General features: G+C 38.6%; 1 protein-coding gene across 4 annotated transcripts in view; it reads left to right on the top strand.

Moving 5' to 3' along the window:
- The window catches only part of RAB3GAP2 (RAB3 GTPase activating non-catalytic protein subunit 2), a 43,932-nt gene that overhangs the window by 17,864 nt on the left and 8,887 nt on the right, over positions 1 to 17,181 (top strand). For 3 of the 4 annotated variants that reach the window (XM_082302356.1, XM_082302357.1, XM_082302359.1), the window contains 18 exons: positions 109 to 208; positions 1,830 to 1,928; positions 2,745 to 2,893; positions 3,852 to 3,931; positions 4,035 to 4,124; positions 4,605 to 4,744; positions 5,452 to 5,668; positions 5,987 to 6,130; positions 6,383 to 6,465; positions 6,788 to 6,852; positions 7,241 to 7,331; positions 9,473 to 9,600; positions 10,298 to 10,511; positions 12,831 to 12,928; positions 13,490 to 13,595; positions 14,537 to 14,697; positions 16,406 to 16,622; positions 16,980 to 17,153. In XM_082302356.1, coding sequence (XP_082158482.1) covers positions 109 to 208; positions 1,830 to 1,928; positions 2,745 to 2,893; positions 3,852 to 3,931; positions 4,035 to 4,124; positions 4,605 to 4,744; positions 5,452 to 5,668; positions 5,987 to 6,130; positions 6,383 to 6,465; positions 6,788 to 6,852; positions 7,241 to 7,331; positions 9,473 to 9,600; positions 10,298 to 10,511; positions 12,831 to 12,928; positions 13,490 to 13,595; positions 14,537 to 14,697; positions 16,406 to 16,622; positions 16,980 to 17,153 — 2,356 coding nt within the window. The remainder of the gene's footprint in view (positions 1 to 108; positions 209 to 1,829; positions 1,929 to 2,744; positions 2,894 to 3,851; positions 3,932 to 4,034; positions 4,125 to 4,604; positions 4,745 to 5,451; positions 5,669 to 5,986; positions 6,131 to 6,382; positions 6,466 to 6,787; positions 6,853 to 7,240; positions 7,332 to 9,472; positions 9,601 to 10,297; positions 10,512 to 12,830; positions 12,929 to 13,489; positions 13,596 to 14,536; positions 14,698 to 16,405; positions 16,623 to 16,979; positions 17,154 to 17,181) is intronic. The other variant, XM_082302358.1, reaches the window with a different exon arrangement.

Genomic DNA, 17,181 nt, shown 5'->3' on the forward strand with positions numbered 1-17,181 from the left:
TGGATGTAATCCTCAACTTTGTGTAGTTAATAGTATAAAAAGCCAGAAAATAAGCTGTTACAACAGTAGGAGTAATCTATTTTTGTCTCCTTCTCATTTTTTCCCCAGAATGAAGAACTAAGTATCTTGTACCCAGCAGCAATTGTGACAATTGATGGCTTCAGCCTCTTCCAGTCCCTTCGTGCATGTCGCAATCAGGTAGCAAGAGGTACGTGTAAGAGGAAATGTTTATTTTTCAATCTCTTAATAGTTCTTTATTTTTTATGACATTTACTCTGGTTAAATATCAAATCAGAGTGGAATTTAGATCTTCCTTGCTTGCTCATAGATATATTGACACCTACTGCGTTCAGGAACGTTTCTTCCTTTACGGAAAATGTTCTCAGAGCCCAAGTTGTCCAAGTAGTATTGACTATCCTCTACATGCTCACCATAATACTTTACACTGGTTTTGGCTGGGATGGAGTTAATTTTTTTTCTAGTAGCTGATAGGAGGCTGTGTTTTGGATTTGTGATGAAAACAGCACTGATGGCATGCTGATGTTTTAGCTGCTGTGGAACTGTGCTTACACAGTGTCAAGGTTTTTTTTGTTTCTCACATTGCCCTGACAGTGAGCAGGCTGGGGGCTCACCAGAAAGTGGGAGGGACACAGCTGGGACAGCTGACCCCAACTGATCAAAGAGATATCCTGTGCCGTATGATGGTATTCCTGGAAATAAAAGCTGGGAGGAGAAAAGGAGGAAGGGGCAATCTTCAGAGTTATGGCATTTGACTTCCCAAGTAACTGTTGCCTGTGATGAAGCTCTGCATTCCTGGAAGTAGCTAAATACCTGCCTGTACCTGCCTGCTGATGTGAAGTAGTGAAGAAAGTTCATTATTTTGTTTTGTTTGTGTGCTGTCATTATCTCAGCCCACAAGTGTTCTCACTTTTACTATTCTGACTCTTCCCCATCCCACAGGAGGGAGTGAGCGAGCTGCTGTGTGGTGGTCAGCTGTCCACTGGCATTAAGCCACTGCATACTGCTAAGGTGCTTCTTAGCATGTCACTGTCAGTGGAATGCTCTTCTTCCCAAGAAAGACTTCATGGGGAGTGATAATGCAGTGATGATGGCAGTGGTGGTCACTGCTGTTTGTGTAAATGTCTAAGAGCTTTTGATACCTTGTTTGCTTGTGCAGACTTTTATCCTGTTTCTTAGTACAGTGCCTGTTCATACTTCAATTTGGAAACAAGCTCAGTTTCCAGGGCGTAGAAGAGAATTATGTGGTAGTACCGTGTGATAGGTGTTGAGAAGGACTTAAAGCTTGTTGCAGTATCTGCAGCTGGAGTGTTGTATCTTCCTTCATTCTTGATCATCTATATTTGGGGTAATAGATATTTTGAAAGTTTCACTCACTGGTTTAGTTTTACCACTGTTCTTACCTCCCACTGTTACGTATCTAGTGAGTGTGCTGACTTTGCAAGTACTTGGGTGGAGAAGTTTCCACTTAAACATGCCCAAACCACAGAAATAAATTGTAGTAGCTTTTTAAAATTGTACAGAATATTATACCATAAATAACTAGTGAATACACTATCTGCAAGTGCAAAATGTAGTTATGATGGAATAGCCTGTGTGGTTTTATTCAGTTAATTTTTAAAAATGTTTTAATTTGGTGACAGTAAATATTTCAAAAGGCCATTTTAACAGATGTTTCAATGCATGTTAACTTAAAACCAGGTTATTTTGTGGCTTCAGATTGCATCAGGTGTTTTTTTCCCTCTCTGTTATGCTATTCCTTTGTCTTTGACTCAGTAGAAATTTTTTTGTGCTTTATCAACTTTTGTCAGCTGCAGCATCTGGCAATGAGAATGTTCAGCCTCCACCATTAGCTTATAAGAAATGGGGTTTACAAGATGTGGATACGATTGTTGACCATGCTAGTATTGGTAAGCATTTCTGTTTAATTTCAAGTATTTAAAAAAATGAAATAATGTTTTTGTGCAGTTAAATTTGGGTTGAGAGCACTTAGTGATACCAGTTGAATAGAAATAGTGAGAGAAGGTTGTCATAATGAATTATCTCATTAACCATTATCAAAAATATATTTTACTTTCTTTTCTGTTCTGATTGAGCCTTCCATCTTACAGCTGTAACTGACTTGTTCTTTGTTGCTTGGGAAGAAACAGCTGAGAGAGATCAGATCAGATGCAGTTTTTTCCATTTCTATCTGGTGAAAAAACTGTCTGGCAGGCAGGTTAAGACTGGTGGGGGTGTTCCCTGAGTCTAGCACATAAGGAAAATTGAGTTTGAGATGGTTCCTTTCCAAAGAGGACAAATTGACTTGTAGGCTCTCAAAGACTTTTACCCTTCAGGAATTTGCAGAAGCCTCAGTTCTTGTCAGAGAGGCATATCTGAGGGACAGTAAGCTTAGTTTCTCTTCCACCCTTTCTACAAAAGCAGCTAAGAGGTCAGAAGGCTGCTATCAAGGCAGGTGAAGTGAGCTTGGTACGTGTATTTTTGCTGCTCAACTCTGCTGAATTTTTTTTCTTCTCAACAAACCAGATGTGCTTTATAATTAACCCAAGGCCATTAGGTTGTTTCTGACACGTTGTTTAGCATTTCTGTGGTTAAAGCTGTTCCTCTTCCCTTCCCCCTGAATGTTGGCTGGTCAGTCAAGAAGGCAGGAGTATATTTATGCTTTTGGAGCAATTGCATGCCTTTGTTCTGAATGTGTAAGACATTCACTTTAATGTTTTTGTTAGGCATCATGACACTGTGTCCTTTTGATCAAATGAAGACTGCCTCCAATATAGGAGGATATAATGCAGCTATAAAAAACAGTCCACCTGCCATGTCCCAGTATGTTACTGTTGGAGCCAATCCTTTCACTGGGTTCTTTTTTGCCCTGGAGGTATGTACTACAAAGCTGACTTGCTGAAACTTTGAATAATTAATCCTTCCTTTTTCTGTATGAGTGTTTCTGAAGTATTCTTATGTTCATTTTATGCTGACATTTCCCCCTCTTGATCTTCTGAAACTGGAATGGTTTGGAGTGGATGTGATAGTAATGTCTAGCATGGCTTCCTGCAAATGAGAAATTTTATTTTCTATCTTACAGTGAATGTGACAGTCAAGTAATTTTTTAAAATTTGTTAATTTATTGCCTATTATGTAACTTACCTGTTTTTGAAAAATTAGGTTGGTATTGCGTGAACAATGCATCTTAAGGATTTTTGGAGTCTCTGGCCTTTGATTGTGTGCAAACATGACCTGAGTACATTGTAGTGATTTCTTGTAGGAGAAAATTGCAATTTATGCTTAACATGTAGTATATTTACATCATTTTCTGTTGTATGGGAGGAAAAGGATGTCATCATAGCTGTGTCTTGTACCTTCAGACCCTATATGTGTGCTGCCCTTATCAGGATTGAAAGTTAATTGAAAATGCTAGAATTGGAATTTTTACTTTTGTACTTGCTCTTCCAAAATGTTTGTGAAAAAACTGCTTACACGGTTATTTGCAAGGATGCCAAAGCCGTACACCAGCTAACTCTGTGATAGATCATACACAGGGTTTTTTTAACTTCTGTTGCAGACAAACATACTGAGCTACCAGTGACTTGCAGGAGGATTTTGAAATTGTAAAGAGATGTCAGAATGGCTTTTCTGGGGGCAATGAATTAAAATTTTGCAGTCTTAAAGCTATGCTTTCTGAGCTGAAAGTCCATAGGAGGCCTGAAAACTATTCTGCAGTTGAGTTCAGTGTAAGAACTATTTCTTGGCTTTCTAAAGGCTTTGTTCCTTCATTTCAGGGTGGTTCACAGCTGACTATTTCTTGACTTTCTAAGCACTGTATTCCTTTCTTTCAGGGTAGCTCACAGCCACTATTGTCTCACGTTGCCTTAGCGGTTGCAAGCAAACTGACTTCAGCATTATTTAATGCTGCCAGGTAATAAAAAAATATATATATTTTTTTAGTAGTGGCTTTATAATATTTTGAGCATTTTTAGGACCATTAGTGTAATTCTTCTTACATGTTTTTCTGTTGCAAGTGGCTGGCTTGGTTGGAAGAGTAAGCATGAAGAAGAACCTGTCCAAAAGCAAAAACCAAAAGTGGAACCTGCAACTCCATTGGCAGTGAGGTAAGTTTGTCAGTTGCTTTAGATCTCTTGTGTTTTTAATTACTGGGATTATTTTGAATTGATGAACATGTGACTTTAAGCAATAGTGATAGTTTGCAGGTCATTTGTTTTAAGCTTTGTTTCTTTTCAGTTTATCGTTCTGAATAATGAAATAATTAATGAAATAATCTGAAAGAAATAATTATTCATCTTTCCCTTCCAGTGTGTGGGTTCACTGTTACTGTACAGTCGTTGCCTGACAGTGCATGACAAGGCAATCACTTATCCTACTTTCTGAACTTTGCTTTTGCAGTAGGACTTAGGCAGAGCTATGATACATCTTGGTAGATAGCACAAGAACCTTTTTCAATTTGCTCTTAATTTTACCCATACCTTCTGTTACCTTAAAAAAAGAAATCTTAATCCTTATAAGAAAATCTAACTATTTCTGAAGAAAAGGATGTGTTTAGTGGTTTTGCTTGATTATGATTATTTCTTTAGGTTTGGACTTCCCGACTCCCGTCGCCATGGTGAAAGGATATGTCTTTCTCCATGTAACACTTTAGCAGCAGTAACAGATGAATTTGGAAGGGTAATTTTGCTGGATGTTACAAGAGGACTTGCAGTTCGCATGTGGAAAGGTATGGTAGGGATATTAGGATAACAAATAATATTCTTCAAAACACTGGGGCTTATGTTGAGACTTATGATTTCAAATATTTTACTGCATTGGTTCATTTCAAACCAAAGTCAGGTGTAACATAAAGTCCATAAGGGTATTGCTGCAAATCCCTGGAATACATGGCCTACAGTTAAAATTTGGTCTGTTTGTTTTGAATGCCATAGATTTTTCTGAATTGTTTTTCTTCACAGACTGTTTCCCAACAGAAAGCTTTTGACCTCACAATTTTTTTGGAAGAGCTTTAGCTTTATTCTCCAAGGTTCTTTCTTTTGATAAGCTCTAGTACCCTCTTTAATTCTGCTGAGAAGATAAACACTTTGAAAAATCAGTAAGAAGATACACAGCTTGTTAGATTCTCATTTCATTATGATGACTGCCCAACAAGGAACTCCTCAATTTCTTGCGTTGGTGTAATGTCCAGAGTATTGACCTGATGTGTCTTGGGGTTTTTTGTATCTTCTTCAGAGGAATTTGTTCCTCCCCAAAGCTTTGTCAAGGGTTGTGTTTGGCCACTCTCTGGGGGGCCCTGTTCCAAGTCAATGGACCAGAGTTCTTTCCAGGAGTCAGGAGCTGTACAATTTGAAACAAATCTTAAGATTACAGCTTGATGCACTAATCCTGTATTAATTTCTGCACGCTAATGAGCTTCTGTCTTCTTTTACAAAGGATACCGTGATGCAGAAGTTGGTTGGATACAGACTGTAGAGGACCTTCAGGAGAGGGAAACTGAGAAGATGGATTCTTCTCCTTTTGGAAATGCACAGGGTCCAAGCAGGGTAGCTCAGTTCCTTGTGATCTATGCTCCAAGAAGAGGTATTCTGGAAGTGTGGAGTACACAGCAAGGGCCTCGGGTTGGAGCCTTCAATGTGGGGAAATACTGTAGGTAAGAAACAGATAGCAGGTAGGCATGGTGGCTGTGCTGCTGCAATACAGTGATACGTGGCTATGCCAGGGGTAAAAGTGCTAGTGGTGCTGGCAAGCACTTCTTGTGCTGCCCAGTGTTTCTACTGAATGCAGCTGCTTGTTCTAGAGATGGGAACTTAGTCATATTTCATCACCCTACAGTCTTTTCTGATAAAGGTGTTTAGCAGTTATTAAACCTTAGCTTTATAATACTTTTTGCCCTTTTATTTAATGTGTGGGAAGGGGAGGTTGCTGGTTTTGTTATTCTGTATAAAGGCTTGTTTTTTGTTGGTTTCAGGTTGTTGTATCCTGGTTATAAAATAATGGGTCTAAACAATGTGACCAGTCAGGGGTGGCAGCCCCAGACTTACCAGATCTGCCTTGTTGATCCAGTCTCTGGGAGTGTGAAAACTGTCCATGTACCTTTCCATTTAGCACTGAGGTAAGGACATTCTATGCTCTGTATTACTAATTTCATTATTGTTTTTGGAAACAGTTGGAGAGGGTAATCCTGGTGTTCCTTTTCAAGCTGAATAGTACTCTGTAATAGTGTCATTGGTTTGTATGGATTAACTTGATTTTCATTATTGTGACGTTACCTTAAAGTAGCATAAATAATTTTAAAAATACAGTTTAATTGAATCATTGCTTTTAGTTTTCTTCACTCATACAATTAAAAATTCTTTTCCTTCAGTGATAAAAAGAGTGAACGAGCAAAGGATATGCATCTAGTGAAGAAGTTAAATGCTTTACTCAAAGCTAAAACCTCAGATCCAGGTAGGCTCTCCTGTATAATTTCTAAAGATTGTGTGTTATCAAAGGGTTCTTGGATTATCTGTCCTGTAAGTGTGCAATCACAAGTATGATCGTGGTTTCATTCTGACAGCTCTATGTGCTATTAGTTATGATCTTTAAGTAGCTCGGGGTTTCTGTTAGTTTGTTTTGTTTTCCCCAAGCTTTTTTTTTGGCAGCTTCTATAACAGTATCTTCATCTTTATGTCATGAACCCATATGCACCTTAGCTGTTGTGCAGGTTGACTTGCTCTTCAAAAGGCATTTGAGAAATATGAATTGAAATTGTGATTGTCTTTGTTTGCAGATCTAATTGAAGCTGAAGCAAAGGAATTAATACTTGATATCAAATACCCTGCTACAAAAAAACAGGTGAAGATTTAGAGTATACTTTAATATTAGAAAAAAAGTACTGCATTACCAGAGTGCTAAATCTTTCAAAATATGGGGGGTTTTTTTCCCTATATTTACTTGAAGCAAATAATTGAGCTGTTTAGGGTTTCTGTATGTTTTTTTCTGGTTAGTTTTTTTACAACATACTGACTAGAATTCACTTTGACTTGTGACTTCTCCAAGGCATCATCCATGAATAATAAAAAGAGAAGACTTTTCTGTAGGAACAAATTATGCCACAAATATATGTGAAGGTGAAATACAGATGAAAAATTGTGGTCAAAGTTGTGCTATTGTTGGCTTAACTTCCATATTTGTACAATAAGATTAAGTGAATGTTTAATTCTCTTGAATATCTGCTTAACAGGCTTTGGAAAGTGTACTGACAAGTGAACGTGTGCCACTTTCATCTCTCACAAACATCACTCAGACATTAATGGATAATTTAAAAAAACAGGGTAGGTGGATTTTGCAAATATGGAGAGACATTTGCACTTGGTCTGCAGCGCTGTAAGACTATTGTAGAAATGTTCTATTCCACAGGAAGACTGCACTTAGTCAGCTTAGTTTTGGTACCAGATATCACAAGATGTTGCTTTACCGTGTCTTTATTTAATGCAGACTGCAAATAGCTTGCTAGTAAGTATGCTTGGCTGTGCTTGCTGTGTGCTTAGTAACTTGTAATGATATATTTTTAACAAACCCAACGAAACAAACCCAACAACAACTGCTCTGGGTACTTGTGTCCTGTAAAAGCTTCCTTTAGAAAGAGGGTTCATAGGCTTTTGCCTGTAAATATTTTAATTTTTTCTCTCTTCGAGGAAGGAAGTAAGGGTGTGGTGTGGTCGGTGAATTTTAATGTACTTGAAGCACAAAATCCTTACCAGTGAGGGTCTGAGGTGTGACCACATGTCTAGCTGATTTGGTTTTGTTTGTTGGTTTGGTTTTTTTGTTTTTTTTTTTTTTTTTTGTAAATTTTGCTGAAGTTTAGCAAATACTTCATGCTTTACTAGAGGTTTCAGAGCCTGTGTCAGGGAATGTCATTGCCAATTCAAAATCTTGTTGCTGAAAGTCTACAAGATTGTTTCCTTGAAATTACACGTTCATATCTTTCTAAACTGGGCAAACTTTGTGCTTGACCCATTTTAGAGACCCAACTGGGTATTGAGAATTAGAGTGGAGAAGTATGTGCCTGTCACTTCCTTTGCATGTGCTGGAATTTCTCAGCAACAGAAGTCTGCTTTGTTGTTGTTGTTATCACTGGATTCACACTGCCTTGTTAAAAGATGAAGCTTTAGTAATAGCAGTCAAGAAGTCCCTACCACTGTTGTTTGCAAGTGCTGAATAAACCATTTGTCCATTGGAAAGGCTGTGTCCCTTCTCCTGCCTCAGTTGAGAATGTGACAACATATTCTTGTAGTTTCAAATGCTTGAGAAGAAATCTCTCCTTCATTTCTATCAGTGGTAGGTTTTTCTTATCGTTTTCTTGAAGTATATAGGGGAGATCAAGAACTTCACACATGCAGTTCTCTACCTAATTTTGGTTTGGCATTCTAAATCAGTAGTATTATCAACTTCTGTTGGAACTCCTAAAATGTCCAAAGGAAAACAGAAACGTGCTTTTTAACACTGATGGAGACTATGGTTTCTTGGTGTGTTTTTCATCATTAATCTCTTGTTGTCAAACATAACATTATTTCCCCACAGTCAGAATATACAACAAACTTGACTGATGTTCCAGCCTTCTAATTTCACAAGAGTAGTGTCATATTCCTCCATTCTGTCTAGTAGGTAAAAGATAATATGCAGAAGATCCTGGGCTCTGTGAATGCTGTGGTTGTGAATTCAAGGTCAAGTGGCTCTGTGACAAGCTCCCTATGTTTTTCTCTTTTTTGGTAGGATTTTAATAGCAATGTATCAAAAGAATTTAAGGGGTTGTAGGTGAAAATCATGTTTAGAAGCAGTTTCAGGTGAAAATTATGTGTTCAGAGGAATCTCTTGTATAGAAAGGTCCTTTTAGGATCTCTCAAAAAAGCTTTCTTTAATGACTAGTAAGTTGGAATAAAAGGGTTTTTCTGGACATGTTTGTGGTAGTTTCCTATATTCTGTTTGCTTTAATTGTTACTGGAATTTGAATGTCAATACATACATGAAATTTCTGAGAGTAAGATTGCAAAAATACAGAAGTCAGTGTCTTGCTGAGATGAAATTTAATTCATATCGATAGTTACCAAGCCTTCTTCAGATGCAAGGAATATGCTTGAAGTGTTGTCGCAATGAACAAAATATTATAGTTTGTTATTCTTGATGAAAGAAAATAGGAACTGTATCTCAATTTTTGACAGTTTCTGGTTTGATCTTAAGCCAGGAAAAGACAATAGATTTGTCTTTGTTCAGTTCCACATTGTCAACCTCCAGTTTAAAAACAAGCCTGATAACTTTCTTTAATACCTCTTGTAAAAATAATTCCTATTTTATGCTGCTCTGAATTGAATGTAATCAAAAAATTACAGTGAGTTTCAGAAATCCAGTTCTGTGCATGTGTTTCAGTATTCCAGGCTACATATTCAAGTTCAAATGCAGTTTTCTTTCTCCTCAGAGCTGGAGTGTGTGGATGAAGGACTGCTGCAGTTCTGTGCAAACAAGTTAAAGCTGTTACATCTTTATGAACTGGTTAGCAAACTAAATTCCCAAAGCATACAGAAAGAGACTCCACCTTCAGATAATGTGAGTAAATCCAAAATTCAACTGTCTTTTAAAATCCAGTGATTATTTAAGCATAAAAACTCATTTTCAAAGCCTCGGATAAAGTAAGTACGTAAGCAAGTTACCCATTTTTGTGGCCTGGAACTTTTAATGAAGTAATTGTTTGTAATATCTTCCCTCCAGCCTCATAATTTATCTACCTAACATTGTTTAGGAGTCACATGAAGTTGAGATAGAAATGAAAATAAAACCACAATCTCCTGTTTTCAGTCCTTTATCCAAAGTACGTAGTGTGTTCTTAACTTTGGTTTTGAAGGATATTTTGGAACCTGTAGAAGTTAAAACTTTTGATGCTTGTATAGCAGCATAATTTGGCTTGCTTTTGCTATAATTTGTAAAGCTGCTTATATATTTACAAAACCATACTGGTATTTTAGAAGTTTGTGTACTTGGTGGATGATTGTTATGCTATGAGCAGGCTCTAAAATGGGAAATGTATCTGTTCTGGTCCTTAAAAAGGAAGCTAGACAAGCTCTTCATTTGAGCTATGTGAATAGCTTATTTGGAGAATATTCAACCATTTTGGCCCTTCTCAAAGACATTTTTAGTGTTCAAAATTAAATATTTTGACTCTCTTGACTTTTTTTAGTTTTTGCTATGGTTTGGAAACCCATCTGCATGTGTAAGTCTTGAGGTTTTTTTTATTTTTACTTTTAAGGACTTAGCTAAACTGCTTCGTCTTGAAGAAAAAGATTTTCATAGGCTTGAAACTTTACTGGAGAACTACAAGAAAGAAAATACTCCAACTACTGCTCAGTTGACTGATGAGAAGGACGATGTGTTGTCTGTGAAAATGTTCTTAGAATATCTGGAATATGAAAAGGATGTGATTACTGTAAAAAATATGGAAGATGGAGAATATGTGGCTTTAGGTAAGAGCTATTGAACTCCTTATCGCATTGCTCAGACTGATTTTAATCTAAGATGGTATAAATATTTTAGCCTTAATTTGAGGACCGTAGCAACCTGTCTTGCCTTGAAGTAGTGTGTAACTGCTCCTTCTGGACTCTCACCTTTAGGTGGAGGACAAGTGTTTATACCTCAATAAATATTAATACAAATTAACTACATCTGTGGGTACAATTACCCTGAAGCCATGTAACCACTGTTCATTCATTTATTAACACCACCAAGTTGAGCAGTGGTAACTGGATACTTCACAGAGCAGCTGTACCCTGCTGTTTCTTTCATGGTTACAGCATACTAAGAGTTGAGTTAATGGCAGGGCTGACTTTTAGCCTCAGAGATGGGGGAGCTGACCAGAGGCAGCACAAGGCCATTAGGTGAGGCAACAAGGACCCCTAATTTGTGGAGTTGAGATTTTCAACCAGGTCCCTCTAAGATGTCCGTTGAGTTCATTTAGTCCATGACTGTGGGCTCCATCTGTTACAGTAGTCCTCTAGGGCAGGAGAGGTGGCGTGTGCTGTTGCATTGCTGCGTGCTGGAACCAGTTCTGGTTCTGTCACTGCTGTGCTTATCATGTTATATCATCACTGCACTTTGCCAGATTCATCAAAATTAAGTTGTCATTAATCTGGCTAATTTTTATTGCAATACCATTGATATGACATATAGCATCCATAGTAGTGATGCCATACAATGTTATATAGCAATTAACATCATACAATTCAAACCATTGGCTGTTCTCACCCAGAATCAAATCCCCTTGAGGTACACTTCAGACTTCCCCAAGTGCATCCAGGTCCTTTAGCAAAAGCAGTTCCACAAGTGGGTTTGCTTTTGCCTGAGGCAGGAATAACACAGACTCTGTTCCCCAGCATATTTTTATCTTTCTGTTGTACATAAGAGTTTTGATTGGGCAGGGTTAGTTTGATTGGCAGATCCCATAGTACTGACTAGCCAAGTGACCTTAGCTAGATGTGTATCCCAGTGTTTGAATATCCCAGCATTCACTGCATTCCACGTAACCTTTAGAAGTTCATTGTATCTGTCAATCTTTCCACAGGCTGGCTTCACTCTGTTCTGTGCAGTCTGAATCAGTCCATTTGCCTGGGTGACATGTAATGTATTCCCTAAAGGGATTCCTTCCCTTCACACCTGGGAGGAGTTGCCTCTAGAGGCCGAGGACTTGTGCTCCTTTTCCAATTCTGTTGTCAATGCCCCCTTCCCTAGAAAGGGATCCTAGCCCTTTGGCTTCCTTATTCTCTCTTTTCAGGCTACTGGCCCTGTTATCCCAACATAAGAACAGCAAACTCACCTGGATTATGGCTGAAATCTTCACGGGTATCTCGCAGCTCCCTCAGGGATAGGGATTTTGTGGTTACTGTCTCATTTACAAGTTCTTCCTCTTCTTCCTTCCTGAGTAGTGACCACCTCATTCTACTGCTCTCATGCTGGCCTTGCTTTGGAATAGCCTGCCTCATCCGCTTCCTTCTCCTATTCCTTCTGCTGAGTGAGCTGACTTCCAGTGTTTCTTCTTGTAGAGTTGGCAGTGGTTCAGTGTCAGGCTGGTTTTCTAGCTCAGCCATTGTGCCTGTTGCTGGGTTCGGAGTAGCCACAGTGATTGTCACTTTCCCATCAGATCCAGAGGTCTTCTCTCCCCTTTGACTACACCGAGCAGTGTTGAGCAGAATGATGGTAATTCGGCTGGAGAAGAGGGAGGTGGAGGAAGGCATTTGGCCCCAGATGGGCCCTTGGAGGAGCAAAGGTGTAATCGCGAATCGTTCCCACTGGATGGCACCCGAGGGCCGGAGCTGGTGGCGGGGCTGAGGCCGAACGCAGATCGGTGTCACCGCGGGGATCTTACCGTGCCATGAGCCAGCGTTACACAGTACCTGATAACCCGAACCAACCCCCAGGGGTGGTAGAGCACAACACAAAATGTTTACAGCAATTTACATGTCACTTAACACAGCTCTGGCAACAAATCCATCAGCATTATGACCACTGACTATTAAAGTAATGTAATGAATGATTATGACAAATTTGTTTCAACATGCCCTGGTCAGATCTGTCATTATCTCAACCCTCTGTGCCCCTTGTTGGGCTTTAGAAAAGACTGTTGTGGTTTAACCTGGCAAGCAGGTGAACATCAGGTGATTCTGAATGTAACTTGTTCCTTTATATTGCTCTCAGTGGGACCTGATCAATAGATTGCCTTTTGTATAAGTGTAAGGAGAGGGATTGTGGTTTTAGATACTGTTCATAATGTCTACTAATTCTTGCTTCAGGCAGCTTTTTCTTCTGGAAGTGTTTGTGTGGGGAGAGTTCCACAGAGGAAATGTGTCATGCTCTGGAATCAGCAGGTTTTAGCCCACAAACCTTGTTGGTAAGATGTTTACTACATGCTTCAAAAATTTGATTTAGTATTTTGAAGCAAAACTTTGAAAGGAAAATTTCTGCATGTTGACCCTTGGATTACTACTATATTCAGGCTGTGTTCAAATTACCCACATATTCAGTTCTTCAGTTGCTCATATTTGCATTTCCCAGTTAAAAGATATCAAAGAAAAAAGGGAAATATTCTAGTAGGAAATGTGGGTATTCTAGTGGGAATGTCTAGAATATTCATTAAGGACTACAAGTGTTGTAAAATTTTCAACTGTAGTATTAATAACTACTAATGTTTGCCAAGTTGAGCCTTCAAAAGGGAGTGTTTTGTAGAATGTCTTCCTAATTAAACCTACTGATTGCATTATTTAATTTCAAAATCTGTCTTAGAGTACATTGTGCCATATATTTTTAACTTGCTATGTTAATATAATGGTTCATGGACATAGCATTTTTACTCTGTGACACAAAACTTGTTTGAGAAACTGTTTGCATTAGGTGTGTTGCAATATTAGCCTTCCATTTTACTGCTTCAATTCCATATTCTCTTTTTTTACAGTCACTCCTTCTCAATTTATGGCTTTCCAAGGAAAAGGATATTCTAGACAAACCAGATTCTGTCAGTTGCCTTCACTCGATGCTGTCACTTCTGAGCAAAATGAAAGGTGAGACATGCATTTGGAATACTTAAAGGCTACTGCAGTTATTATTATTAGAAATTTCCTATACTGACTAGGCTGTATTATCACTTTGGGTTTTCAAAACCCCTCTCACAAATTATGCAGCATAACTAGATGCTGCATGTTCATGGACTAACTAATCATGCCATGTTTTCACTCTCACTCTACACTAAATTGACACAACTCCTGTTTGGCACCAGATCGTGGCTGTCCAGCTCACTTCCCTCACATATTTTGAATGTATAGTCTCATCTCTTTAATTTGTGCTGACTGGCTCTCAGACATCCTTGAGACACTGTTACTTTAGCAGCATTTGTATACTGAACATCTCTGTAACTTGAGTACTCTATAAAGTCAGTTTGCCATAATTTGGATTAGGTTGTACATATGTTGTACATATGAATAGATACTGATTCTCCTACCACACGTGCAGCTGATGTGGATAAGTCTGTGCCAGGTTTCCTTATTGTCTCCTTCACCACAGAGCAGCATTATCAGCTTGAAACTGAAAGTATGAATAAGCTACTGCTGCTGTCTGAATAAATTAATGCTGCTGAACACAAGGTAGCCTGAGGGGAAACAGCTTGAGTGCATTGAATATGTGTGGCATCTTGGAATCACAAATGAATCTGTCTGCATTGTGAAGTGCAATATCCCTTAGATCTTGTAAGCATGCAGCAGGGTTGCTCTCCACTGATTCAGATCTATTATCTATTTGCTACAAATGAGTTTTGGGAATGAGTAATTCACGTTCTATTTTAAACTTGAGTTACAATCCAGAACCTGTGTCCTACGTATCTAGAAAGTGATCACGTAATCAGAAATTGCTCCTGATGGACAAGCTGTGTTCACGAGTGCTGGTTCTGGGGTTGGTTGCTCCTGCACGATGACCCAAGCTGCGTTTCCTGCTCTCCCTTTGCCTGCAGTCGCTATAGACGAGTCCTGGGACACGCAGTCGGTGTCCCCCTGGTGGCAGCAGATGCGCACGGCCTGCGTTCAGTCCGAAAACAACGCGGCTGCCCTGCTGTCCGCTCACGTGGGACACTCTGTAACTGCGCAGATCATCGACAGCGTGGCGGAGAAAAAGGTAACTCAGCTCACACCGCCCCCTCTCTTCTAGTTACTGGAGCAGTTCCGTGAAACTGTCTTGGCAACAGTAACATCCTCAGCATTTGTGCTCGTTCCGACCTGGGCACAAGCGTGCCATCCTGCAAGCCTGAAAATTTGCATTTAAACTTGAAGAACATTATGCTGAGATTAATTAAGATTATTTACTAAATATATTTAAATATGGAAACTGTACATTAAGTTTCTCTCTTGATAGCAAATTATGTTGACAAACTTAAAGCCTACACACTTTCCACATAAATTTGAGAAGTCCACTGAGCTTTGGATGGTAAACTTATTTTAATATACTTGTGATTTCTTTTTTTTTAAGTATACTGTTGAATTTTTGTAGTACCTATGTTACTATTCCTTCTTAACAAGATGGATGCTTGATTTTCTTGGCAATAAATCTCTTTACCAAGTTGTGATTAAGGCTGTGAAATTGCATACAGCTTTACAATTCAAGATGGAAAACATTATTCCATTTCCAAACAGCACCAGGCAGATGTGTCTGAACAGATTAGATGGGATGTAGGTGATGTTCAGTCTTGTAAATAGAACCAGAGAATGGTTTGGCTTGGAAGGCACTTTAAAGCTCATCTGGTTTCACCCCCTGCTGCCGTGGGCAGGGACATCTCCCACTAGACCAGGTTGCTCAAGAGCATCGTTACCTTGGCCTTGAACACTTCCAGGGAAGGGGCCATCCACAGCTTCTCTGGACAATCTGTGCCCACCACCCTCACAGTAAAGAATTTCTTCCTAACAGCCAATCTAAATCTCCTTTTTTTTCTTTAAAGCCATTTCCCCTTGTCCTATCACTACCTGCCCTTGTAAAAATTCCCTTTCCAGTAGACCCCTTTAGGTACTGAAAGGCTGCAATAAGGGCACCCTGGAGCCTTTTCTCTTCCAGGCAGAACAATCCCAACTCTCTTAGCCTGTCTTCATAGGAGAGGTGCTCCAGCCCTCTAATCGTCTCTACCTTATAAATTTTAACTAGATCACCAGGAAGTATTTCAGTATTTTTGCACGCTCCCCTTAACTGTTGCAATTTTGTTTATCAAAATTGTCAGTGTTGCAAAATAGAGATGTTGGTATGTTGCAACATAGTATCCTTTACACACATGCTCTCTTTGTACCTTTTTCTCCAGTTCTGCTTTTTTTTTTCCCCCCCTACCAATCTGGAAAGATTCTTGGGCTTCCTGGCAGAGCATTTGCTGATAAAGATGAGCATTATCAAAATAATGCACAGACTGCCATGTGGTGGGATCCAGTATTTCTGGGTACCTGATATATTTTTTTTAATATGATAGGAAATGGAAATGTAGGTGGATTAGTCATATATTTGGAGAAGGTTTACATATAGTGCAGGATTTAAAGTTAAATATTTTTTTAGGTATTCTAATCCATTTTCCAGTTAAATATGAACTTAAAAATGGGACTGTAAGATGATCCTTCAGGTCCTTTTATTTCCTTTAGGCTTTTATTTAAGGATCTGTGTAACTTGTGAGCAATGTGGGATTTTAATTGATCTTTGCATAATAGTTAATGCATACTTTGAAGTAAATTATTCTTTAAAATGCAGTAGCTCTTGGGATATAGCTTTGAATTTTAATGCTATGCAATTTTTATGAACAAATTTGTGCTGCTTTAAAATGAGCAGACCTAAACCAGTTCATATGTTCTGTTAGTTTTCCCAAATAATTGTAGGTTCAGACACGGAATCCTGGGAAGCACTTTCCCTTGATACTGAATACTGGAAACTTCTGCTGAAACAGTTAGAGGATTGCCTGATACTTCAAACACTACTGCACAGCAAAGTGACCAAAAGGACAAAAAGAGTATCATCCCTCCAGACTGAGCCTTTGGGCAGACTGTCTGTTAAGAAATTACTTGAAGCTGGAAAAGGTATTTTTTTTCTTAGAGAGATTGTTGATTTTCTTTCTAATAGACTTCTGAGCTATCCTTACCTATTTAATGATGTATTCTGCACTGGAACTTGTTCTGCTGGATACCAGTCTTAATTTAAAAACCAATGCAAATCATGTAGAACGTTGCTTTAAAATTGTAAAAAGCTATTATTGTAAAAACTGCATTGTAAGCTTCTGATCAGTTCATTAGGAAGTTTTTTAATTGGTAGAGTTACTCTTATGTAATTAAGATAGTAGTTAAAACTCCTGTATTGTCTGTTATCCTTAGATTCTGAGCCATAAATAATCTGCAATACATTGACTCTACCTGATACTTTTCTTTTCAATATCCTAGGAGGTATTGCTGACACTGTAGCGAAGTGGGTTTTTAAGCAAGGCTTCAGTCCTATTATACTGAATGTGGCCCAGTACAAAAACAATACGGATAGTACTGAAGAATCTGTAGAAATGCATAATAATATCTTTCTTCAGGAACCAGAAACAGCTACAGGCTTGGAAAGAATCCTAGGTAAGAAAATAACATGAACTTTTTAAAT

The sequence above is a fragment of the Coloeus monedula genome (assembly GCF_965178545.1).
Source record: "Coloeus monedula genome assembly, chromosome: 2".
Lineage (NCBI taxonomy): Eukaryota > Metazoa > Chordata > Aves > Passeriformes > Corvidae > Coloeus > Coloeus monedula.